A 24,213-nucleotide genomic window follows, 5' to 3' on the forward strand; every position below is an offset into this window, starting at 1 on the left:
ACTCTTCGTTGTGGTGTGCGGGCTTCTCATTGCAGTGGCTTCTCTTTGTTGCGGAGCACGGGCTCTAGGCATGCAGGCTTCAGTAGTTGTGGCAGGCGGGCTCAGTAGTTGTGGCTCTCGGGCTGTAGAGAGCAGGCCTAGTAGTTGCGGCGTACGGGCTTAGTTGCTCCACGGCATGTGGAATATTCCTGGACTAGGGCTCGAACCCGTGTCCCCTGCATTGGCAGGCAGATTCTTCACCACTGCACCACCAGGGAAGTCCCCAAAATTCCCTTTTTAAGTGTCCGTGGACACTTGGGAGAAAAGTGTCTTCTCTGTGAAAAGATGGAAAGTTCTCTACAAGCCTTTTCTGTCCAGTGTCTTGATTGGTGTCATCGGTTCCTTTATGTCCTTACTTGCCTCTTATCTGTTTGGGCTGTTTAATTCTGTAATTGCCTTATCCAGTTCTTCTTGCCTTTCCCATAATTTTTGCTTTATATACTTTTTAGAATTTCTGTTCTATTTCTAGAGACTTTACTTAGCACTCCCAGCACACGTTCCCAGGTGCACTTTGCTATTATTTCACACACACGCACCAGTTCCTGCCACTGTCAGCTTTTTTGCCATTAACTGAAGTGTCGCGGTGGGAAATGTCATTCAGTCTTTGCCCCACAAAACAAGTTGCCCTCAAACGTGACTGGAGAACCAGTTCTGCACGGTTACAGGTGCTCTTTCTTCTCAGAACTCGTCATTTCATCCAGGAGGTGAAATTTAGTCACCAGTCACATGGTCGCCAGCCAAGGCCTCGGGCACGTTCCTCACCTTCACTCTGAGCCTCAGTTTCCTCATCTGTAACACAGGACAGCAGCAGCATCGCCCCTTCCCGAGTGGAAGTTTGGTGGGTTCATTCACACAAGGCCCTCAGACAGGCCTGGCACCTAGTAAGTGCTCAGAAAAGAGGAGAAAGAGGTTCTGGCCCCTCGGGGGTAGGTGCCATGTGTCCCCACTTTACAGACGAGGAAACTGAGGTTCCGAGAAAGAACGTGGTCCTCATGGCTGCCCAGCAAGTGAGTGGTGAGGCGGGGATCTGCCCACAGGCGTGAAGCTGAGCAAATAGAGGGGGAAGGGCCCGCCTGCTCGGGGGTGGGCACATTGTTCCCTGGGCTGCAGCAGTGCTTGGGGGTGTTCTGTTTGTTTTGTGCGGGAACTAGAACGTGTCAGACAGGATGCATCCCTGCAGTCGCAGGGACGGTGCGGAGCAGGGAGGGTCCTGGGGTGTGGGCTGGAGAAGGCGCGGGCTGTCCAGAGCACCCCCAGCCAGGACTCCCGTGTCTTCCCCGTGTCCCCAGGGAGGGGTCATCCCCGGCCTGTGCCTCTGCTGCCGTCGAAGTGGAAACTGCCAGCCAGGCCTCAGACGAGGAGGACGCGCCCACCACAGACATCTACTTTGTAAGTCCTCCCGGGATCCCTCCCGTCGCCGGACCCTCCACCACTTGTGCTCACACGTGCACACACACGCACGTGCCTGTACGAACCCACGTGTGCTTACACCCACACCCGTTCGCACACGCGCACACTGCTCCCTCACAGGCTCGTGCTGACACGTCGCACATTCAAGGCGCCTGTGCACACCTGCACGTGCACTCACACTCAGGCACACGTGTGTGCTCACCTTTCAACACTCAGGGCCACGTGCCCGGCCAGCACGCTCACACTCAGGTGTTGGGGAGCACCCCCGTCCCTCACCATCCAGCCCAGGCCCTCCGGCCCAGGCCTCATGACCACATCTGGTCACGAGCCAAGGCCCTGTCTTCAGCGGTGCCCCGGGAAACATCTGGAGTCCTCAAGTGCTCGGCCCCGCTGGCCTGAGGGGAGGCCCAGGCCCTGGGTCCCGGGGCAGCCCAGGCTGGCCGTGGTGGGCTGGCATGACGCGCACCTTCTCTCTCTGGGTGGTGGGTGCGGAGGGTGGGCTCCGTGCTCAGGGAGGCCAGGGCCCCGCCGAGAGGGGCAGGTGGGCTCCACACTGCCGACTTCACAGGATGAGGATGCACAGCTGCTCCTGGACAAGGTGGCGTCCGTCAGAGTAGGAAGGGGCCCTGCCCCGGGGACCCGGGACCTCTCTCCAGAGCTGGGGGTCTCCTTCCCCACACACCTCCTATGGGCGGGCAGGGAGCTGAACCAGGAGCCTGGGTGAAGTGGGTGCCCGGGGGCCAGGGAGCCCCCGATAGTGGGTCCTGGAGCCATCTCCCTTGGGTGGCCCTGCTCAGGGATCACATGGTCCCAGTTACAAAAGAGAGGGCCAGACACGCGCCCAGCCGCCCATCCTCTTCCCGGACCTTCATTTTCACTTCTGACCCCTGACCCTGCCCCAGGAAAATGAGCCGGGGCCTGCCCCCTGCCCGGCGCTGGGCCTTGGGGCCTGTTTGGGTGAGCTTGGCCCTCCCGCTGGCATCGCTGCTTCGTAACTAACACCGGCCTCCCTGCTCTCGGTCCCCGAGCCAGTGCTGCCAGGGCACGGCCCTGCCTGGCCTGGAGGGTACCAAGTGCACCCTGTGTGTCCCCCCACCTGCCGTCAGCTCCTGCCGGGGCTGGTTGCTTCCCGCTCTCTGGATCTGGGGGAGGTGGCCCCTGGGGCCGTGTCCTGTCGTGTGCGTCAGGGTTCCGAAATCCCCGAGTGGGCGGCCAGGCCCCGCGCAGCAGAGAAGGAAGCCAGTGGGACCCCTGCCCGCACCTCCTGCTTGGCCAGCGGCTCACCTGCCCCTCCCGGCGCCCTCCCTGCCTGACCACCTGCCAGATCCCTGTGGCCTCATCCTGTCACTTCATCCTGTCCTCTGTTTGCTTCCTCCCCCGCCCGCCCGGCCCGCCCAGTTCACCGATGGGAGGTACTGGATTTACTCTCCCCGGCATCGCCGACTGCGGGCCGTGACGCTGAGCTCCTCAGGGACTGTAAGTGACCGTGGCAGGCCTCCAGGGAGCCCAGCCCCGCCCCGCGCCGTGGGCAACAGGGAGCCACAGGTCCTGGCTGTTCCTCTTCCTCTGAGAAGGGACTTGGGGAAAATGTCACTGTGGCTGAGGTCAGCCGCGCTGGCCCGTGTGGGGCTCTGTGCTGCAGGCATCCCATGGGGACGTTGCTTACTCCCCTCTGAGGTGGGCATCACTGGGCCTGCGGGCACACAGCTGGGGCTCCAGGGGCTGGCCTGGCTGTGGCAGGGTCTGCATCTGACCCCCATCCCCTGGCCGCCCTTGCCCCTTTTCCCACCCTCCCGGGTCAGGGACGTGCCAGGTGCCCTGCTCCCACTTGTTCAGACCTCACTGCTGACGGCTCCCACGGGGTGTCTGTCCCCTGAAGGGGGTAGCGTCATGAGTCAGCAGCGGGACTGCAAAGCCAAGCCCTTAATTGCAGGAGAAAGGAGCTGGTGCCTCCATACCCATTTCACAGATGGAGACACCGAGTCCCTGGCTCTCCAGGGAGCCCCTGAGAGTACAGGGTAGACACAATCTGGATCCCAAGCTTCAGGCACCTGTGTGTCTAATAAACGCTTATCCACCCAGCGTGCCTGGAATGCTATGGGGATATTGTGTAGCGGTGGCATCGTTAGTACTTGTTATTGTCATTGTGAGCAATAAATGGGGGCCCAGAGAGGCCAAGTAACCTCCTAGAGGCACACAGCACTCAAACGGGCAGGACAAGGCAAAGGCCTAAAGCGAGACTTTGTGTTCTCAAGATGAGGCCTCTTGGAGACCACACTCCAGCCCCGTCAGCAGCCCCTCTGAGCGTCACTGGGTGTCGGGCGCTGCCGGGCGAGCCTGAAAAAGGGAGACTGCTTCCACATCCCTCCCACCATGCTCGGTCCAGCCAGGGATGCCGCTCCCCAGAGATGGTCCCAGAGTCGGGTACACGTGGCGTGCAAGGGCCATGGGGTGGGGTGCTGTGGCAGAGGCTGCCTGGAGGGGGGTTGACACGGACTTCTGAGAAGCGCGTAGGGTGTGGGGAGGCAGAAGAGGAAGGGCGGTCTTGGCTGGAGCACCGAAGAGGCAGGAGCCTGGAGGCCGACGGGAGGAGAGGAAGCGGCAAGAGGAAGGCTGGACCCCGAGGCCCGCCGTGCGGGGCAGGCGTGCCCTTGGCCCAACTTACGTGGGTCACCCAGGGCCGGCTCTTCACGGGGTTCCCTGCGGGACCCCTGTGTCATCCCCACTCTGAGCCCAGCAGGGCAGCCACCCCAGTGTCAGGGCCTGCTGTGGCCCCAGACGGGCCCGGCCCCGCCCCCCGGGCTCCCAGGTGGGCAGGGGGCCAGGGGGGTTATTGCTTTGTGACCCCCTGAAGGAATGAGCAGGGCCCGAGCTGGGGTCTCGCCCTGCTGCCCCAGATGCTTTGTGCGAACCCCTCCATAGGTGGACACGGTTCTCGTGGGTGCACGACCTGGGCCCACACGGGTACCGGGACGGCCTGTGAGCTGCGGGGATGGTGGGGTGGTGGGGTGGAGAGGCGGCCGGCGGGCCCCGAGGGCAGCAGGGCAGAAGCTGGTTGCTGGTGGTGCCCCAACCCCGCCGAGGAGGGGTGGGTCTTGGGGTGCCATCGTGGGCTTAGGGGCCGTGGGACGCCCAGGGGGACGCGGCCAGGACAGGTGTGTTCTCTGGCGGCAGGGGTGGAGGTCACAGGCTGTGGGGGACGTTGAAGGAAGAGAGAACAGAAGGCGGCCGGGGGAGCCCCAAGAATGTTCTGGTGGTGAGAGCAGACCTGGGAGGGACGAGGGGGCCGGAGGAATGTATGTCCTCCCCGCAGTGGGACCCAGACTGGGACCCCACCCCAGACGCAGCTGGAGGAAGACCATCCTGTGGCCCCTCGGCGGCCAGTCCCCGCTCTGCCTGTCCCCAGGCCGGAACTTGGGCTCCGCTGCGCCCCCTCCCCAGGAAGGTGACCCCGGGCTCTTGGAGCGGGGCGGGGAGGCCTCTGCTGCTTGCTCTCTGGGTGGCGCCTGCCTGGGTCTCTCCTGAGCAAACCTGTGTGTGCCGGTGCTGAAAGGCTTCCCGGGTCAGGAAATGGGCCGCCCCCGTCGCCACCACTCAGGGCCCCCAGCAGAGGGTCTCCAGGGTGCTGCCGGGCTAGGCTGGAGGTCAGGGTGCCATGGCGGGGGGTGGGGGGGTGGGGGACAGCAGAGCAAACCAAGCCCCGCCCACCCTCCCCGCCTCCTGCTGTGCCGGCCCTGCCTTGACACCCCCCCACCACTCACCGCTTCCTGCTGCCCGCCCCACCGCTCTCTGGCCACTCAGCCCCAGAGGCCCGGCCCCCCGCCCCGCCGAGCCCGAGGGCCATCCGGGTTGGGGCAGGTCCCCGTCAGGGAGAGGGCAGCGGGGGCTGAGCCGCCCACCCGTGCCGCCTCGGGGGCCCCCTCTTTTATTTCTGTTTCTTCCTTCCTTCCTGTCGCCTCTGTCGCACCTCCTCGCACCTTGCTCTTCTTCTGCGCCCTTCCCGCACGTGCTGCCCGCCTGCCCTCCAGCCCACCGATGAGAGGAGCTGGGTGTACTCCCCGCTTCACTATAGCACGCAGGCCCACCCCGCCTCCGACGGCGAGAGCGACACAGTAAGTGCGCCGCGGCTGGCCAGCCGGGCCCACTCGGGGCTCAGGCCTGTGGCCTTGGCCAAGGAGGGCCTGAGAGCCTGGCCTCCAGGCACCCCGGGACTGACAGGGAAACTGAGGCCCAGGGTGGGAGGGGCAGCCGGGCTCTACCGTGCGGGGGCCTGTGTCCAGCCCTCATGGCTCCTGGGGTCCCTGGCCCTCGGCATCAGCTGTGGGGCCCGACCCGGCCAGGGGAGGCCCGGCGGGTGTGGGTCTGGCCCCGGCCCAACATGGCCTCACCCGCCCCCTGCCTCTTCAGTAATTCCTATGCAGGCACTGATGGAGCCGAGTGTCTGCTGCTGCCCCGGCTGCTCCCTGGAGGTGCTGCCCACCTGCTCAGCCCAGAGCTCGGGAGACGCCCGCCTGGCCGCCGGCCCTCACCCTCGCCCTCCCCTCGACGGCGCGGACGCTCGGGCTGCAGCGATCCCAATCCAGGCGACTCACCTGGCCCCAGCTCCCTGTCAGCTCCCTATGCCTGATACTGTGAACCCTCCTGAGTTTCCGATCATGTATTTATTTGGGGCCCTTATTCTTTGCACAGACATGGCAGCACACATGTGTGTTTTTTTAGAAAAAGAAAAAGGCCAAAAAAAACACAAAACCACCACACAATGGAAAAGAAAAAACTCCATTCCACTGCACTTCTGGTTCTTTGCTGTGCTTGCATGTGTCTTGCTGAGGGAACCAGGCCCTAGGCTCTGGGGACCTGCACCCCAGTGGAATCCATTCCAAGTCCTGGCCAGGATGGACGGGCCCCTGGGATGGAAGGGCCGCCGGGTCCCCAGGGCGCCTCTGGAGGCCTCCCATCGCGCCTGCCAGGTGCTCTTGGCTCAGGGTTTTGGGCCAAGAGCCGGACACAGTCCTTGAGGGTGGCCGGGCGGTGGCTGGGGGCGCTCTCCACCCTGTCACCCCTGCCATCTCTCAGCATCTGTTTCCCACCTCCCCGGTGACCTTGAGCAGGAATCACCAGGCGTGATTAGAACCTCCATGTGGACGTACGGCCGCCCCCTCTCAATGGAACTCAGGGCCGTGGGCTTACCTCTCCTCCAGAAGACGGACCAAGCTGGGAGGAGGCGGCCGGGCCCTCAGCCCACGGGACTTCCCGAGAGCCGTGTCCTGGAGCAGAGCCCCACAGTCAGGTGCCCGGCCTAGAGGACCAGACCCCCTTGAGTAAGAGGACTGACGTGGGCATCCTCTTTCTTTTTAATGGTGGGGGCACCTGTGCCGATTGAAGGACAGGAGAAGAAATTCTTGGTGAAAAACAAATTTTTTTTTTTTTTGGATGGTCATCTTCAGCAGGGCAACCACTGCTGGGCCCAGAGCCCCACAGGTCAGCCGCCAGGGGCCCCTGCTGTGTCCACAGCAGGCTGCTGGAGCTGGCAGCTTTGCAGGGTCTCTCCCGCCTCTGGAGAGGGACACAACAGGGATGGTTTCCCCTGGCCCGCCCTGCCCTGCATGGGAGGAGCTGGGAGCTAGCGTGGAGTGGAAGTTGCACCTTCTGGGAAAATTTCTCCCCACCTTTGCCTCCCTGGTGGAGCCTGAGACAGCTGGAGAACCCACCGACCCAGGAATTTGATTTTTTGAGTCCATTGCAAACTGCGTACACTGCTGTCTTCGTGCTCGGCGGGCCCCCTCCTCGCGTCCCCGGCACAGCCTGCTTCGTGCACCTGGCCAGAACCTGGTGTCTAGCTGCACCTCTCCTCCCTGGAGAACCGGGCTGCGCCCTGGGGGCTCTCCCCGCGCAGGGCCGCCAGGGACACTTCAGCACGAAGCAGCTCTGGGAAGAGGACCTGTCCGAACAAGCCTGCAGTGTCCTGGACTAGAAGCAAAACAGCGTCCTCCCCTCCTGTCCACGGAAGGTGTGTCCAGACTCCAGAACGTCCTCGCCTGGACTTCACACGGGCGCCCTCTTCAGTGCCTGCCCCGTCCTGCCCAGGGGGAGGCGGGCTGAGTGGGCAGAGGTCTGAAGGGGACGAACAGGGACTGCTGAGTCGCCCAAAAGCCGACCGGAGTCCCCGCCCAGGCCCCCAGAGGCCGCACACAGAGACACTGTGTCCCGTGGGGACCACCAGAGCATCGGGCCCCACGTCCAGGGTGCCCTTAGCCACCTCGAGCTGCAGGAGCTGGGCCCCTCAGGCTTTCCTGAGTGAACCACGGAACAAATGCATCAGTCCGATGCTGACTTGGAGAAATTTGCAAACCTTCTGGTGATCAAGACGTTTTCATTTTTGTGCTAAGTCATGAACACCCCTTTGAAGACCCCCTTTGTGTTAGTTGCATTCTTTGTCCCTTTTTCAGAGAACTGTCACACGGATACAAAGTGGTCTGCGGACTGGGCCGATGGGAGGCATGTGCTTATGGTCAGGGCAAGGGTAGGAAGGCAGGACCTTATTTATCACGTGTAGTGAACTCGCGGCCTTCCCCAGACCCCCAGCAAGGAGGGCCCTGGACCCAGCCAGCTGTCGCCCCCACCCCGCCCCAGGATGGAAGTCTGTCGACTCCTTTGTGGCGATGTCCTGGTTCTGTCGCAGCTAGTCCCTGACGGCTGCTGTCACTGCGAACGTGGGCATGAGTGTACAAATGAAAGGCGTGTTCTGAGACTGACAAGGTGGAACCTCCGGTGTGTCCCCTGCTGGCCTCTGGCCTCTGCCTCCTCTCGCCCTCTCCCTCCACCACCTGGCTCAGTGCAATACTCCCGTCCCACTGGGGCCCCCTGCCATGGTACTGTCGCCGCAGCCCCTCGGTCCCCACTCCGGGACGAGCACCCTTGGCCACCTTCTCTGGTGGTTCAGTTGCATCGCCTGTCCCCATCCCAACCCCGTTTTTATGGCCGAACTGATTTCCAAACACAACGAAACTGCAAACCTTGTGTGTCTTAATTCTCACCGGGGGTTCCGTGTGCTCAGCCCCCATGGTCTGGTGTGTGACAATCCGGGGCACAGCCTCCTCGGGCACAGGACGCCATCCCGCTCAAACCCAGAGCCATGGGCGCCTCTGTAACCGCAGCCACTGCTGGCCCTGTAACACTCATATGCAGCCCCGGGACCCCACCCCCCAGCCCCGCCATCCCCCCCCCTTTTTACTTGGAAGAGATCTCTCTAATAAATCGGGTAATAAGCATTAGCCACCTCTTTGTCTCTCTGTGCGTTCCGATGGTCTGAGGGGGAGTTTAAGGACTGACTTTGAAGGAGAGCACAAAGAAACCTTAGTAAGAATCAAAATAATTAAATAACAACGGACCCGAATGCCTTAATAGTAGTGAGTTCCAGTTCAGCTCGGATAAACTTAAAAGCTCACATCAGTGCAACCCAGCTGGAAGGAACAAACACTCCCCGGAGTTTGTATTTGTTCTGCCAGAGTCTCTCAAGTTGAGTAATGCGTGGACCCCTTTTAAGGGGAAAATATTTCTCCCGGACTCCCAATTTGAGAAACACTGCATTGAAAATAAGATCCTGTCTGTAAACAAGCCCTTGGAAAACCCAGTTTTAATCCCAGACGCATACGGCTTGGCTTGTTTATACACAAGACTAGGCGATCGAGAATGTGCTCACCTTACATTCAGAGATGAGTATCCAGATAAGCTCAAGGATGCATCTGCATCGGGAAAATCACCAGGACAACCCACATCCCATGACAGGCAGTCATCAAGGGTTCCCTTTGCGCCACCACCGCCACCTCGGCACCAAGCAGAGCATACAAAGCTAGCATCTAGGGTGGTGTTAGGAAGTTGTGTTATAGGATAAACATTTAAAGTATTAAGTGCCATTCTCTGGGGTGGGCTGGGAGAGCTCAGGGCAGGACTTCGGGACTTCGGGGTCCTTCAGATCTCCGGGCTTCCATTCTTGCCCCTCCAGTCTTGCCCCTGCCTGCCTGCCCTGAAGGGACCCCACCTAACGACCCCTTTCATCCCTCCCTGCTCAAAGCCCTCTTACGGTTCGCCAGCACCCAGAGGACAAAGCTGGACCACCAAGTTCAAATCCCAGCTCTGCACTGCCTCATTGAGAGCGGGAGTGTTACAGTGACTTTCACTCTCTGAGCCTCAGTTTCCCCCCCTATAAAATGGGTTAACGGGGAACTTGAGTTATCCAAGTTTTGTTTTTTTACCTTAACCCCTGAAACACATAGGTATTATTGGCGGGTGGTGAAGCATGATGGTGATTCTCACAGAGAGTCAGCCCAGCATCTAAGGCTTTTCCATCTCCGTCCCAGCTCCCACCCCTCACCTCCTTGGGCAACCTGAACTCTCACCTACGGTGAGGCTTCCCCGCCTCCACAGGCCGCGAGACCTCGCCCCCGGGACACGCCTCCCTTGGCTACGCCCCGAGACCCCGCCTTCTCTTGATCCCGCCTCCTAGGCCCCGCCCACGCCGGCTCCAGTTCCTCTCTGGACCTGCTTCTTGGTCCCGCCTCCCAAGCTCCGCCCCCTCACAGTTCCTGGTTCGTCCTTGCTCCGCCCACTGCTCCTCTGGCTCCCTAAGGCTCGAGGACCCACCTGGGCCTGCCCCCAGTACTGCCTGAAGAACGAATCCCCAGCCCCAGCGACAACAGTCCGGCAGGAGTTCATTACGCAGGCCACGTTTGAGGACGGTGGGGAGGTTATGGGAGGGTCGGAATCCCCGAAGGATGAGCCGCGAGATGGGTTCCTATCTCCCTGCTCAGGCGTGGGTGGGGCAGCCAGGCACGCGCCGCGATCGAGGAAGGCCCCCGGCGCAGGTCCCGGATATTTGTGTCCGCGCCGACGCCACCGTCCCAGCCGATGGGTCGCGATACACGCTCTCGCTCGCGGTCGGCTGGTCGCAGGGGCCGAAGGCAGCGGAGGCGGAGTGGGAGTCGGAGTCGGAGCCGAAGTTGTAGCGGGAGCCATGGGCGGCGAAACCGACGTCGCCGGGACGACGAGAGGCGGCGCAGGCGGAGGAGCCGGGAGCGCAGGTAGGGTCGCTGTGTGAGCCGCGCTGGGGGTCCGGCTCCAGCCCTCGGGGAGCTGGGAGACCCCCTAGTTAGTCAGGGAGGGCTTCCTGAAGAAGGGGACGTCTGATCACGTCGGGGTTAACCAGACAGCGAAAGGAAAGCGAGAGGCGTTCCAGGCAGGGCGCCTGGTGGTTGGAAGTACAGCAGGAGGCGCCGTGAGCGAGGCGGAGGGGAGTCGATGAGGTCGGAGAGGAAGCGGGAGACCAGATCGTGCGGTCTTGTGTACCGTGGTGAAGGGTTTGACTGTTATTTGGAGGGGAGTAGGGAGCTGTGGAGGATTTTGAACCAGGGAGCGATGTGGTCTGGATTACTTTGCAGAACTCCTGCTGGTTTTCGCGTGGAGAAGGGACTGAGCGTGTCGGCAGGAGTGACACCAGGGAGGAGGAAGATAGTGCAGCTGTCCAGGCAACAGATGATGATGGCCTTCAGGAGAGGGAGGCTGTGGGGAGGTACAGTGGGAAAATGGGGAGATTTGAGAGGGATTTCCGAAGTAGAGGTGACAGCACTTGCCAGTGGAGGTGGGGTGTGAGAGGGAAGAACTGTTGATGGCAGGTGGCAGGACTCAACTGACTCCTGAGACGTGGTGCTCAGCCGCCCCTCAGCCCGCAGCCCTTTTCTTCTGGAGATGGGGCACCTGGCCAGACTTGGCTTGAGTCTGCTCCAGCACAAAGGAACCAGCACCGTGATAGGGACTGACTCTCAGACCTGCGTCCTAGTGCTGGCTCAGCCCATAACTGACTGTGACACTCAGGCCAGTACCTGCCCCACTGTCCCCCAGATTTCCTCATCTGTGCCCTCAGGATCTCCACGGGGCTTCTCCAGGCGTGTGCTGTCCCCCATCCCTCCAGCCTGTTCTCCACACCATAGCCAGAGTGACTGTTGTCAGATATAGCTGATCACCCTCTAGGTTTGAGAAGGTGGCTTTTCCTTTTGAGTCTCATAAGATCATTGTCACCTAGGAATTCCAGGAAGAAATAAGCAGAGGGAATAGTAAAGAGATGGTTTAAACCAGGGCTTGGCAAACTGCAGCCTGTGGACCAAGCATAGTTTTTACATGCTTAAACGGTGAGGAGAAAAAAAAAAAAATCAAAAGAATAGTATTTCATGACACGTGAAAATTATTTGGGTTGGCCGAAAAGTTCATTCGGGTTTTTCCACAAGATGTTACAGAAAAACCCAAACAAACTTTTTGGCCAACCCGGTATATGAAATTCAGGTTTTGGTGTCCAGAAGTAAAATTTTATTGAACAAATGTATGCCTATTTGTTCATGTACTGTCCGTGGCTGCTTTTGCACTGTGACTGCAGGGTTGAGTAGTTGTGCCATAGACGCTCTGGCTCTTAACAGAAAAAGTTTGCTAACTCTGGTTTCAGCTCCTGGCCTTGATGTTTTAGTATTGGTTCACATGTAGTTGTAAATCTTGTTATTATCAGCTAGGGGTTTCTAAGATTTTAGTTATTCACAAGAATCAGCCACCCTAGAAATGTAATTAGAGTCAATGTCATTTATGAAGATTTGATTCGATTTGCAGTCTGTATTTACGTACTTGAAAATCAAATAATTGATTTTCATGATATAGATTCTTTGACGTGAACTTAGTAAGTGGAGCATTTGGCAAACTAAAGACAGATAGTTGCTCAGAGGCCCCCAACATTAAAGAATCTATCCCCAGGATTCATATGTTGCCTTCCCTGCTCGCAGTGCCCTTCCAAGGCTCTGTATTCCCTGCAGTCTTACTCCAGTTCACTACTGCCCATCCTATAGGACCAGATAAACACCATCTTCTCCTGTAAGCCCTCCCTGGACACCTTGGACAGCGCTTGTAGCTCCTGCACCATCTGGCCCCAAGCCTGCCTCCCTGCCTTCCCCTCCTCCCTCTCTCCCCCTCACTCACTCTGCTCCAGACACACAGGCCTGCCTGCTGCTTCTTGAATAAGCCAAGTAAATTCCTGCCCCAGGGTCTTTGCTCTTGCTGTGCCCTCTCCCTGGATCACTGTTTCTCCAGATGTCCGCCTAGCTCCCTCCCCCACTTCCTCCAGCGTTACTTCCTCAGAGAGATCCTCTCTGACCTCTCCACACCCTAATGCTGCATCACTGTCTTGGTAGCTCATGGTACCATCTAGTGTCACACTGTGTGTTTGTTGATGTGCAGGGAGGGGCCATCAACGTTTTGGTCACTGCCGTCTCCCCAGAACAGCTCCTGGCACCCAGCAGGCGCCCAGTAAAGGGCGGTGGGATGGATGGCTGGCCAGCAGGCAGCGAGCAGAGCTTCACGGGTTCCCTCCGCAGGTTGGATTCGGATGAGAAGCAGTGGCAGCAGCGGCGAGGCAGGCAGAGCCGGAGCCCCCCGCCAGCCCACCGGCGCTCCCAGGACCGCTCCTCTCAGTCCGACTCGGGTGACGAGCGGCAGCGGCAGCGGGGCCGATGGGCCCGCCAGTGGCAGCAGCGGCCACACTGCTGGTCCCCCAGCTCCTCCGCATCCAGCTCCGCGTCCCCGGGCCACTCCCAGAGCCCTCGGGCGGCGGCGGTCCTGAGCCAGCGGCAGAGCCTGCAGGAGCGGCTGCGCCTGCGCGAGGAGCGGAAGCAGCAGGAGGAGTTGATGAAGGCCTTCGAGACGCCCGAGGAGAAGCGGGCGCGGCGGCTGGCCAAGAAGGAGGCCAAGGAGAGGAAGCAGCGCGAGAAGATGGGCTGGGGCGAGGAGTACATGGGCTACACCAACACCGACAACCCCTTCGGGGACAACAACCTGCTGGGCACCTTCATCTGGAACAAGGTGAGCCCGAGGTGGCCACCGGCCACAGCCCTTACTTCTGCTTGTGTTGCTCGCCAGGTCTTCCTGTGCTTCTGCCGCTTTTTGCTTCATGAACTGTTTACAACTTATTTTCAAAGACGTTGCTTAGCATTCTCAGCACACGTGCCCAGGTCGTACCTGCCCATCGAGAATGTATTTTTACCCACACGTGTGCACACACTGGCTCCGCCAGCTTTTCCCACGCTGTCTCGTGCGGTGTACAGTCTCAGGCACTCTGCCCACAGAACCAGCCTAACCTCAAGACAGCTTCTCAGCGTCACATGCCCAGGGTGGGATTTCACCTCAGAGCTGTCACCTCATCCTTGAGATGAACACTACACACCAGGACTTCTCCTGCGGTCCAGTGGTTAAGACTCTGTGCTTCCACTGCAGGGGGCGTGGGTTTGACCTCTGGTCTGGGAACTAAGATCCCGCATTCTGCGCGGTGCGGCCAAAACAGATAAATAAAAGACTAAAAAAACCCACAAAACTACACACCAATCCCTTACCCACCGGCCGGGGCCTTGGGCACTTGGAGTAAAGCAACACAATTTCCCTCGCAGTCCTGGAGCCCAGAAGTACAAAGTCAAGGTGTCAGCAGAGCCACGTTCCCTCTGGAGGTTCTGGGGAGGATCCTTTCTCGCCTCTTCCAGCTTCTGGTGGCTGCTCGCCACCCTTGGCTTGTAGCTGCATCACTCCAGTCTCTGCTTCTGTCGTCACGTGGCTGTCTTCCCTCAGTGTCTGTGTCCTCACATGATGTTCTCCTCTCTGTGTCTCTGAGTCCAGAGTTCCCTCATCTTATAAGGACACCAGTCACTGGACTAAGGCCCAGCCTAGTCCGGCACAACATCAACTAATCACATCCACAGAGACCCTTTTTCCAAATAAGGTCATGTTCCTGGATTCCCGGGTTGGGACGTGGACATACCTATGTGGAGGACAAATTCGACCCGACACAGCTGTGGGGAGGGTGAGAGCTGGTGGACACAGGCAGAAGCCACCATATCTACCGCTGTCTACATACACTCTGAGCTCACAGCACCTCAGGGCCTTTGCACTCACCATTCCTCTACCTGGAGCACTCCCGAGCCCTCCCCATGGCTGTTTCTTCCTCAACCTTCAGATCTCAGCTGATGTGTCCCTCTTCTGAGAGGCCTCCCTGGCCCCCTTGGTCCCCCAGGTCCCCTGCGTCCTTTATCAAGGCACTGCTTCTCCCTTCCTAGTGCTTTACTAATAGACGTGAATCATGCGCCTGCCGGGTGCTGGGTACCGTGTGGGCCCTGCACATGCATCAGTGAGCGACAGAGAGAGACGCCTGTCCTTGTGCGGCCATCAGTCTCAGGGGAGGCTGGCTGTAAATAACTCATTTAGCTGAGTCCGCAGAGGAAGGAACGAAGGCAGGCGGGGGTGGGCGAGGAGGCTGCAGTTGAAACGCACGGGTCCAGAGAGGTCTCGTTGCAAAGGTGACATCTAAACACATGTCCCACTTTATGGCGTGTAATTCCTGTGGACTGTGAGCTCAACGGGGCAGGCTCTGTCCCAGGCGCTGGCACGCAGTCGGCCCTCAGTAAATGTCGAATGGGTGAGCGGGCCTCGGGGCGTCTGAGAAGCCCCGGCCCAGCCTCTGAGGCCTCTGTAGTCGGGGGAGGGCACTAGACGGCCCAACTGTGTGAGCGGTGTCACGCATCTTGTCCCGGTGTCCTCGGGGCGCTGGGCTGGCAGAGTGGGCAGGCATGGTGTTGGCCACGAACATGCCTCTCCGGGCTGGGCATTGGTCGAGGGCTCAGTGTCTGAGTGCGGGCTCTCCCCGTCCAGGCCCTCTGCGGCTGTTGTGTGTGGCCGTAGAGACAAAGTGCGGTCATTGTCACTGTGTGGCGGTGGCCCCGGGCCGTGCCACGCCGTGTCACCCTGGGGGCACGCTTTTCTGTGCACAGGGGCTCCTGGAACGACCCTCGGAGCCGGCGGAGGTGACAGGAGGCACGGGTCTTGGCACGTGCCACCCACAACAGTTGTGAGATGACTTGGGAGGAGCGGGGAGTCTCCGGGAGCCTGTGCCCGGGCCCCTCCATCAGGTGAGGGCACAGACAGGGAGGAGCCGCTCTCCGTGCTCGGGGTGCCCCGAGGGGTCCGTGAGCCAGGACCCCAGCGAGTGTGCTTTCAGAGTCCCCCTCTCGCTCAGCCGTTGGTTCTGCCCCTCCGCGTGGCTGCTGGGGGTCTGAGCTGCTGAGAGCCGGACACCACCCAGCCGGTGCAGCCAGGCTTGCGTGTAAAACAAGAGTCAGCAGCCCCAAGTAAGACTGTCCCGTGTGTGACATGGTCGCGTTCTGCAGGGGTGGGGCTGCCTCTCCCTGTGTCTCAGCACACGGCTCGGGGCAGAGGGCGCCCCACGATGCTGGAGTGTACTGAACCGATTCTGCAGGCGAACGGGGGGCCGCGTCTTCCGCTGGAAGTCGGGGTGTGGCCGCGGGCAGGTCACTTCTCCCTCAGCCTCGTGCTCCTCATCGGCAGAGCGGGTGCTTCGGTCTGGTGGATGCCCGCCTCGTAGAGCAGCAGGGGGTCCTGGGACGGGCGGCAGGAGGGGGCATCGCTGCTCAGCGGGCGTGTCGTTGGCCCTTCCAGGCCCTGGAGAAGAAGGGGATCAGCCACCTGGAGGAGAAGGAGCTGAAGGAGCGGAACAAGAGGATCCAGGAGGACAACCGGCTGGAGCTGCAGAAGGTGGGGCGCCCCGGGCCACCCTCCTTCCCTCCTGAGGGCTCCCAGGCTGGCTCACCCTGGCTTACGTCAAGGGGGACCTGATTGGCTTACGTGGAGAGTCCAGGGGACATTGGCTTCAGGCACGGCTGGATCCAGGGGCTCGGGCAGTGACTCCAGAGAGCTGTTTCCCTCCAGCTCGGCTCTGCTGGCCTCTGGGATTTATTCTAAGACGCTCCCTGCTGGGTGGCCAAAGTGGCCCTGGCTGCTGAAGGCTGCTGTGTCTCTAGCAAAAGGAGGGCTCCTTCTGCCACAGGGTGTGTCCAGCGTTTCAGGCGTCCCCGGACCGATTCCTGTATCCGGGGCCGGGCCATGGGTGTGGTCCCACCCGCCCCTAGGGAGCCCCCCAGCCTGACAGGATGAAGGCAGACCCACAAGACCCCCATCATACACTGGCCGCTCATGTCCTCGTGTGCCCGCAGGTAAAGCAGCTGCGGCTGGAGCGCGAGCGGGAGAAGGCCATGCGGGAGCAGGAGCTGGAGCTGCTGCAGCGCGAGAAGGAGGCGGAGCACTTCAAGACGTGGGAGGAGCAGGAGGACCACTTCCACCTGCAGCAGGCGAAGCTGCGGTGCGTGCGCCACCCTCCGCCCGCCGCCCTCCGCCCGCCTCCGCCCCCGGGTGCAGGGAGCGTGCCGCACCACCCCCCCGCGTTGCCCCTGGGCCCTCGGCTTTCCACCACCTCCTCCTCCTCGGGATCCCTCCTGACCCTCTTTCGGGCGCTGCTTTCCGTCGCTTCCTTCATCGCGCCTGTCTCCCCAGGGGCCGGGTGCCAAGGGGTCACACGAATGTACTGCGGAGCAGAGGGTGCCGGGTGCCCCGCCATCCCCAGGCCACGGGGTGGTTCACTCAGCAGCCTCGTCTAGAGTCAAGACAAGTGAGGCTCCTGGGGTGTCGAGAGTTGCCCGAGCTCACACGGGGTGTGTGAGCTCCAGGCCCGGCCCCCTTCTCACCTTGCTGCTCACCAGCCGCGCCAGCCCCCAGGGGCTCAGACCTGCCTGGTCCCAGGGCTCCCTGGGGTCGGACCAGGGTCAGCCTCTGATGCGTTTTCCCACACACAGCACTGAGGCTCCAGATCTTTCACCCCGGGTGGGCCTCTCTGACCCTGTGTCCCCGCCCACCCGCTGCTCTTCAGACCCCTTGCTCCCGTCTCTGCCCCTTTCAGGGCCTGTGCCTTCCAGCTGACCTGTCTTGCTCCTCTGCCTGACGCCTCCTCTTCCAGGAAGCCTTCCCTGACCACCACCCACAGCAGGCCGGGCTCCTCCCCTGGCTCCAGTCAACCCCTGCGGGCGAGGTCTTTAGGAGGGTGGACACAACCCCGGCTTTGACACTGCCCCCCGCTCCCCGGCAGCTCCAAGATCCGCATCCGGGACGGGCGGGCCAAGCCCATCGACCTCCTGGCCAAGTACATCAGCGCTGAGGACGACGACCTGGCTGTGGAGATGCACGAGCCCTACACCTTCCTCAACGGCCTCACGGTGGCCGACATGGAAGACCTGCTGGAGGACATCCAGGTACGGCCCTGCTGTGCGCCTGGCACTGCTGCTGCCACCCCAGCCCCGGGCGTGCCTTCACCCACCGTCTGCACCTCCGCCTCCAGGTGTACATGGAGCTCGAGCAGGGCAAGAACGCGGACTTCTGGCGGGACATGACCATCATCACGGAGGATGAGATCGCCAAGCTTCGCAAGCTGGAGGCCTCGGGCAAGGGGCCAGGTAATGCGGGCCGGGCCACCGGAGACACACCGGGATGTGCCCTCGGGGAGGCACCTCTGGGTCTGGTGGGAGCCGCTTGGGCCGGGTGGCTCCACAGAAGAGGCCTCGGCTTCCTCTCTGGGGGTCTCCCTGCCAGGGCCTGTCTGCGAGCCACCAGGGGGCAGCACTGGGCAGTGGGGGCAGCGGGTCCTGAGCGAGGCGCTCTCCCGCTGGCGTGCGGGCTCACCCAAGCAGCACCAGTGGCTTCCTTTAAACAGCTGCTTAGCGCTGGGCTTCCCCGGGAGCGGCGTCTGCGGGTTTTCTGTTTGGGTTTCAAGTTTTCGCCAGAGGCTTTGTCCGTTTGAGAACAGGACCTGACTGCACTTGGCGGGAACCCGTGCAGCGTGGTGTGCTTCTTTAATCAACTTTTCTTTTCCTCAGAATGATTGCCTGCACATAATTGCAAGGGAGACAAGCTCTAAAGCATGGTCTCTCTTCCCAACACTGCTGACATTTGGGCCCAGACCGTTCTCTGTGGGGCCGTCCTGGGCCCTGTGGGGTGTGGAGCAGCCTCCCTGCCCCACCCACTCAGTGGCAGGAGCCCCTGGTCGTGACAACCACAGATGTCCCCTGACATGGCCCAGTGTCCCCCTGGCGGGAGGCAGATCCAACTCCAGTTGAGAGGCACTGTTCTAAAAGCTCGTTGGCAACCACTGCAGTCCCACCCCTCCCGCCCCCCTGAAGCCACCGGCTTTAATGACATCTAGCTCTTGGGGGCCTTGAGCCTGTGTCACTAGCTCTCAGCTCCATGTCAGTGCCCACCCATGGTGGCTGAGGCCGAATGCCCTCCCTTTCCTGAGCCTGTGTAAGTGCTGTTCTCTGCTCAGTTGGGGGTGGTCGGGGAGGTTTCCTTCCTCTTAGGAAAAGGAGGAGCATCCTTTATCTTTGTAAGTGGAGTTTTATTTCTCCCGTAGCGGGGCACATCTTGTAGTAATTTCCAGAGAAAGGAAAGGACTCTTTGCTATCAGAAATGGGTGTCCAGGGGAATTCCCTGGAAGTCCAGTGGTTAGGACTCTGTGTTTTCACTGCCGAGGGCCCAGGTTCAATCCCTGGTCGGGGAACTAAGATCCCGCAAGCCACGTGGCACGGCCAAAAACAACAACGACAATGACAAAAAATAAATGCATGTCCAGAAACATCTGCTTTGGTGGCAGTGGTGCTGGTTGGGAGGGTGCTGCAGGGCCCTTGGACAGAATGACAGTTACAGGTGTGGCTCTGGGTGCACACCCGGGCCGCCCAGCAGCTTGGCCACCTGGGGCCGATCGGTGACCTCCCCAGAGCTTGGTTGTTCCTTGCATCGCACGGGGTTGAGAAAACACCTCCGGGAGGATTGCGTGAAGAGGAGTGAGTACATGGTCGTCAAGCATTCAAAACAGCGCCCGCTCTTAGGATGCCAGCGCCTCAGCGCAAGGACCGTGGGTGGGGGATTCTGCACCACCGACCCCACCTTCCCCAGGGGGTCAGACACCTGGGAGGCTCCCATCAGGCCCCCTGCCCCGTCCCTGGGCCCTTTCTCCCCACTCCCTCTTCCACCGCGGGTGGGTTGTCTGCTGCCACCCTCCTGCAGCTTCCTGCACTCGCCCCAGAGGAGGAGCCCCTTTCTGGGACCCCACATCTCTCTTTCCTGTGGTTTGTGCCCTCGCATCCTCCAGTAACTTGTAGAGAGAGGCAGGAAATTGTTGGCGTCCCACGTGTCAGGAAATGTCTTCTCTCCCCTTGGCTGGTGGCCGCGGGGCAGGGGGACGTTGTGCTGGGTCCCTTCCGTTTCCAGGGCTCCCCGCATGCCTTGCCCACGGTCCCTCCTGTGGCACTTCCCTTCCCTCTCCCCCTCCCTGCCACGTCAGTCACCCCTCTGTCCCCTTTCCCTTCTCGCGTGTTACGGTCAGGGTCCCAGGTGTCCTCAAAGAGAGTGTTAGTGTTTGTCTTCTTTTGGCCTGATTTGTGAGAGAAGAGGGGGAACTTCTTGTCTCCACCACTCCTGGAGCCCCTCAGAGGCGGCCTTCATTTTAAATTAAGTTGGCCCTTCCCTTTCCTTTCCCTTTTCCCCTTTTCTTTCTTTCCCCCCCTCCTCCTTTTCTTCTCTTTGCAGCTGGGAAATCCTAACTGTACAGTAGAGCGTGCAGTAGGAAGTGGGTCCCGTTACAATCCCTGTGGGTCCTCCCAGGGAGCATCTCTGAGGAGAAGCCTTCCCCCCACCCAAACGGTGCCACCCCCCCCTCCTGAAATGGTGTCCCAGAGGGCACTCAGCCGGCACTCTCCAGCCAGGCCTGTTGGTGGACCCTTGGGTGGCATCCAAACCCAGGACCTGGCTTCCTTTAAGCAGTGGCTCAGCACCCGGGGCTTCTGTGGGAGCGGCGCCCACTGGGGCTGTCTGTTTGGGTTGTAAGTTAGCACCGGTGGCTCCGTCTGTCTGAGCGAGCAGAGGCCTGGCTTCTGTTTGAGGTCTGTGCAGGATGCAGCTCTGCTTGGCCGGGTGTGAAGGGTGTCGCCGAATTGGGTTTTGGTCCCGTGATGTGTCTGCACCTGCTACAGACCGAGGCCGGGCTGCCGGCCCTGTGGGTCTGCCGCTGAGGCCAGGGCTGCTTGGGAGCCCAGGTGCTGATTCCAGGGTCCCAGGTTGGTTGGCTGGAGGGGACTCGGTTTCTTGACCCTGTCTGATCATCTGGGCTTGGAGAAGCCGGCTTTGGAGCAGGGAACACGAGCCGGTTGCGTGCCCCCACGTTCACCCAGCAGCTGCGTACGGAGCTCCCTGCCCTTGGAAAGCCGGGAATCAGGCATCCAGGCCAAGGGAGCAGTCTGGTAGTTGACAAAGGCTTCCCAGTAGAAAGGATGCTCTCGCTGAGGACTGAGCATGGCTGGGATCTAGGAGGCGGACTCGATGTGGAAGAACTTATTGCTGGTGGGAAGCACCCACCACATGTGCAGGGGCCTTGGGGCAGGGCAGGGGTCGGAAGGGCACAGCGTGCTGTCTGATGAGCCACAAACAAGGAAGCCAGCCATTGTGAGGGAGAGCTGGCGTCAGGCAGCATTGGCCTCACCCTCAGGGGCCTCTCAGTCTAGAGGGTTAGGACCTGGGCCCAGCCCCATGCCGAGCAGCCCTCACCCCACTGCAGGTGAGCGGCGAGAGGGGGTCAACGCCTCGGTCAGTTCCGACGTGCAGTCGGTCTTCAAGGGGAAGACGTACAGCCAGCTGCAGGTCATCTTCCAGGGCATCGAGGGCAAGATACGGGCCGGGGGCCCCAACCTAGACATGGGCTACTGGGAGAGCCTGCTGCAGCAGCTGCGTGCCCACATGGCCCGTGCCAGGTGAGCTGGTGGGGCCTCCCTGGGAGCCACAAGCTGGGGCCCCAGCTGGAAGGCCCCCGCCCAGCCCCCAGCAGCCTGCCCGCCTTCCTTCCGGCCTCTACTTAGCACCTGGTCTTTGTTTTCCCCGGGTCAGCGGACATCCCAGGAAGCCCTCAAGGCTGCTGTCCCCCGCCTTCCACAGGCCCCATACCCTCTGTGTATGAATCCTCCTCGTGCTTGGCGCTGTCATGTAAACACGGCCCCTGTCTGCCGCTAAGTGCAGTCGCTTCTAAATTTATCCTCTTCCTCGCCTGTCCCCCATCCTTTTCCAGCCCAGCTTGGCCCTTAGGTCACGCCTGCATGTGAACACCCCAGTACAGGGACCTGCCCCCTCCCGGTGTCCGCCTGTGTCGTGGCCACTTGCTGCCCTCAAACTCCGGGTCCTTGCAGCAAAATGGGGGGGTCATGAGAAGTCCTTGGGGGGGGCCTTCCCCCTTGGAGTGTCAGGGTGACCACCCGGCCTGCGTTCCAGGCTCCGCGAGCGGCACCAGGACGTGCTGCGGCAGAAGCTGTACAAGCTGAAGCAGGAGCAGGGGGTGGAGAGCGAGCCCCTGTTCCCCATCCTCAAGCAGGAGCCGCAGTCTCCGGGCCACAGGTAGGCCTGGCTCTGGACGTCCCCTGCCGGGCGGCGGGACTAGAAGCCCCGCCCACTGCCCGCCCCGCTCAGTCCAGCCCTCTCTCGCAGCCTGGAGACTGAGGACCCGGCCCCCACCCCGCCCGGGCCCTCGGAGGGTGGCGCTACTGAGCCCGAGGCGGAAGCCGCCGCACCGGCGGAGGCCGAGGCGGACGGGGAGGCGGTGCTCATGGAGGAGGATCTGATCCAACAGAGCCTGGACGACTACGACGCCGGCAAGTACAGCCCGCGGCTGCTCACGGCCCACGAGCTGCCGCTGGACGCCCACGTGCTGGAGCCGGACGAGGACCTGCAGCGCCTGCAGCTGTCCAGGCAGCAGCTCCAGGTCACAGGTGCGGGGCGGGGCCAGCAGGGGGCGGAGCCTCCCCTTGGTGAAGGGGGTGTTGGTGGTGAACCCGCTCTCGATCCTGCTCCGCGCTCCGCCGCCTACTCTCTTGAGAGTGTCCGTTCATTCACCTGCTCGCTCGCTCGTTTGTTCGTTCTGGGCGTGACCGGCTGGCTGGTCCCAAGGACACAGGGGTGGTGGTCTTTACTTCCCGTGCCCAGCTCTGCTCTGAGCTCCTTATACTGCCTGCTTGCCCGGGCCTTGGCCTTCCTGGGCAGCCATCGTCCCGGAACAGTGGAGAAACGGCCTCGGAAAGGCCCCGGTCCGGGGGTCCCACTGCGGGCTTCTGACCACCAGGCTCTTCGGCCAACCCGGCAGGGGACACGTGGTGTTTGGTGCCCACCCGGGAGGGCGGGGGGCACCGGGCAGGCGGGCCCGGGTCGGGGCATGTGACCGGGAAAGGGAGGCTGCGGTGCCGGGGTCCCGGTTAACGCGCCCCGCCCGCAGGCGACGCCACCGAGAGCGCGGAGGACATCTTCTTCCGACGCGCTAAGGAGGGCATGGGCCAGGACGAGGCGCAGTTCAGCGTGGAGATGCCGCTGACGGGCAAGGCCTATCTGTGGGCGGACAAGTACCGGCCGCGCAAGCCGCGCTTCTTCAACCGCGTGCACACGGGCTTCGAGTGGAACAAGTACAACCAGACGCACTACGACTTCGACAACCCGCCGCCCAAGATCGTGCAGGGCTACAAGTTCAACATCTTCTACCCCGACCTCATCGACAAGCGCTCCACGCCCGAGTACTTCCTGGAGGCCTGCGCCGACAACAAGGATTTCGCCACGCTCCGCTTCCACGCCGGGCCGCCCTACGAGGACATCGCCTTCAAGATCGTCAACCGCGAGTGGGAGTACTCGCACCGCCACGGCTTCCGCTGCCAGTTCGCCAACGGCATCTTCCAGCTCTGGTTCCACTTCAAGCGCTACCGCTACCGCCGGTGACCGGCGGGCCCCCTCCCGGACCCCTGCGAACTGACCAGGGGTGTGGGAAGCCAGCAGCCTCCCCTGGCTGGGCCTCCTCCTTGCGGGGCCTCACTTCCTGGTGTGAACAGGAGTCGCTGCGGAGCCTGCCTCAGAGAGCTGAGGAGACCCACCACCAGGCGGGCCTGGGGCATTGACGCACAGGAGGGGCTGCTGATGGGATTTTCAGAGCCCAGGGAACCAAGCAGGCGTCTCCAGACCTCAGTCCTTGGATTGACGCTGAGCCCCACCCAAGAAACAGGCCCTGCATCACCGGGGCTCTGGGGGGCTTGCAGGGCGTTGCTCAGCCCCTGGACATGGCCAGCGGCTTCAGGACCCAGGCTCCAGGCCCTTGAGTGCATGTTCCCGGAGAGGCCATCCGGGGACGTCTGTGGTCCCCCAGCTCGCCCCTGGTGCTGGCTGGGGTCAGCCTCCGCCCGGTGGGCACGGAGGATGCGTCACCGCCCGCCATCAGGTCTGGGAACATCCTTCCACAGCCACCGAGCACAGGAGCCCCCAGGGTGCGGCCGTGGCACCCCATCGGGCCTCTGGGCCTCTGCGCGTCCCTCAAGGCTGCGCTCCTAGAGCCACTTCCCAGCCACCACAGGGCTGCCCTCCTTGTTGGCAAGTCTCAGACACGGGCAGTCAAGGGCCTGGCAGGTACGATCACTCACCCAGTCATAGACTGTCAACGGTGCCCCAGGCGGGCCCACCCCAGAAACAGATTGCTTTTAGCGTTTTCTTACGGAGACATTTCCAACCTCAAGTGGTCAGAAGCCTGAAGGGCCGCTGCCAGCTCCTCAGACAGCCTCGCCCAAATACCCTATTTCATCTGGAAACATTTCTGTTTCAGGCTGTTTCTCTAAAATGATTTTTTTAGGTGGGGGGGTGGGGGGGAATCTTGTTTATTTTCATTTAATTGGTCTACTTGTGAGATTGCATGTTTCTTTTCAATAAACATTTTATTTTAGAATAAGTTTAGGTTTTCAGAAATGCCGCAGAGATAGTCTAGTGTTCCCGCACCCCACACTCAGC

General features: G+C 61.4%; 2 protein-coding genes across 8 annotated transcripts in view; both read left to right on the top strand.

Moving 5' to 3' along the window:
- PIP5K1C (phosphatidylinositol-4-phosphate 5-kinase type 1 gamma) overlaps positions 1 to 8,630 on the top strand; it is a 60,059-nt gene extending 51,429 nt beyond the window's left edge. For 3 of the 7 annotated variants that reach the window (XR_007476543.1, XR_007476544.1, XR_007476545.1), the window contains exons 16-18: positions 1,329 to 1,428; positions 2,848 to 5,561; positions 5,857 to 8,630. Coding sequence is in view for 4 of the 7 variants with exons in the window: in XM_049708107.1 (XP_049564064.1) it covers positions 1,329 to 1,848 (520 nt within the window). In the remaining 3 variants the exon portion in view is untranslated. The other 4 variants (XM_049708108.1, XM_004286329.4, XM_033417469.2 and 1 more) reach the window with 4 other exon arrangements.
- A 1,563-nt stretch (positions 8,631 to 10,193) lies between these two features.
- Positions 10,194 to 23,304, top strand: CACTIN (cactin, spliceosome C complex subunit). The gene is made up of 10 exons (XM_004286326.4): positions 10,194 to 10,526; positions 12,855 to 13,338; positions 15,976 to 16,071; positions 16,530 to 16,675; positions 17,456 to 17,618; positions 17,705 to 17,819; positions 20,972 to 21,164; positions 21,676 to 21,798; positions 21,889 to 22,169; positions 22,670 to 23,304. Exons 1-10 carry the CDS (start codon positions 10,354 to 10,356, stop codon positions 23,158 to 23,160), a joined length of 2,265 nt encoding a protein of 754 aa, XP_004286374.1. The 5' UTR covers positions 10,194 to 10,353; the 3' UTR covers positions 23,161 to 23,304.
- Positions 23,305 to 24,213: the final 909 nt, after the last annotated feature.

This window comes from Orcinus orca, chromosome 3, assembly GCF_937001465.1.
Source record: "Orcinus orca chromosome 3, mOrcOrc1.1, whole genome shotgun sequence".
NCBI lineage: Eukaryota > Metazoa > Chordata > Mammalia > Artiodactyla > Delphinidae > Orcinus > Orcinus orca.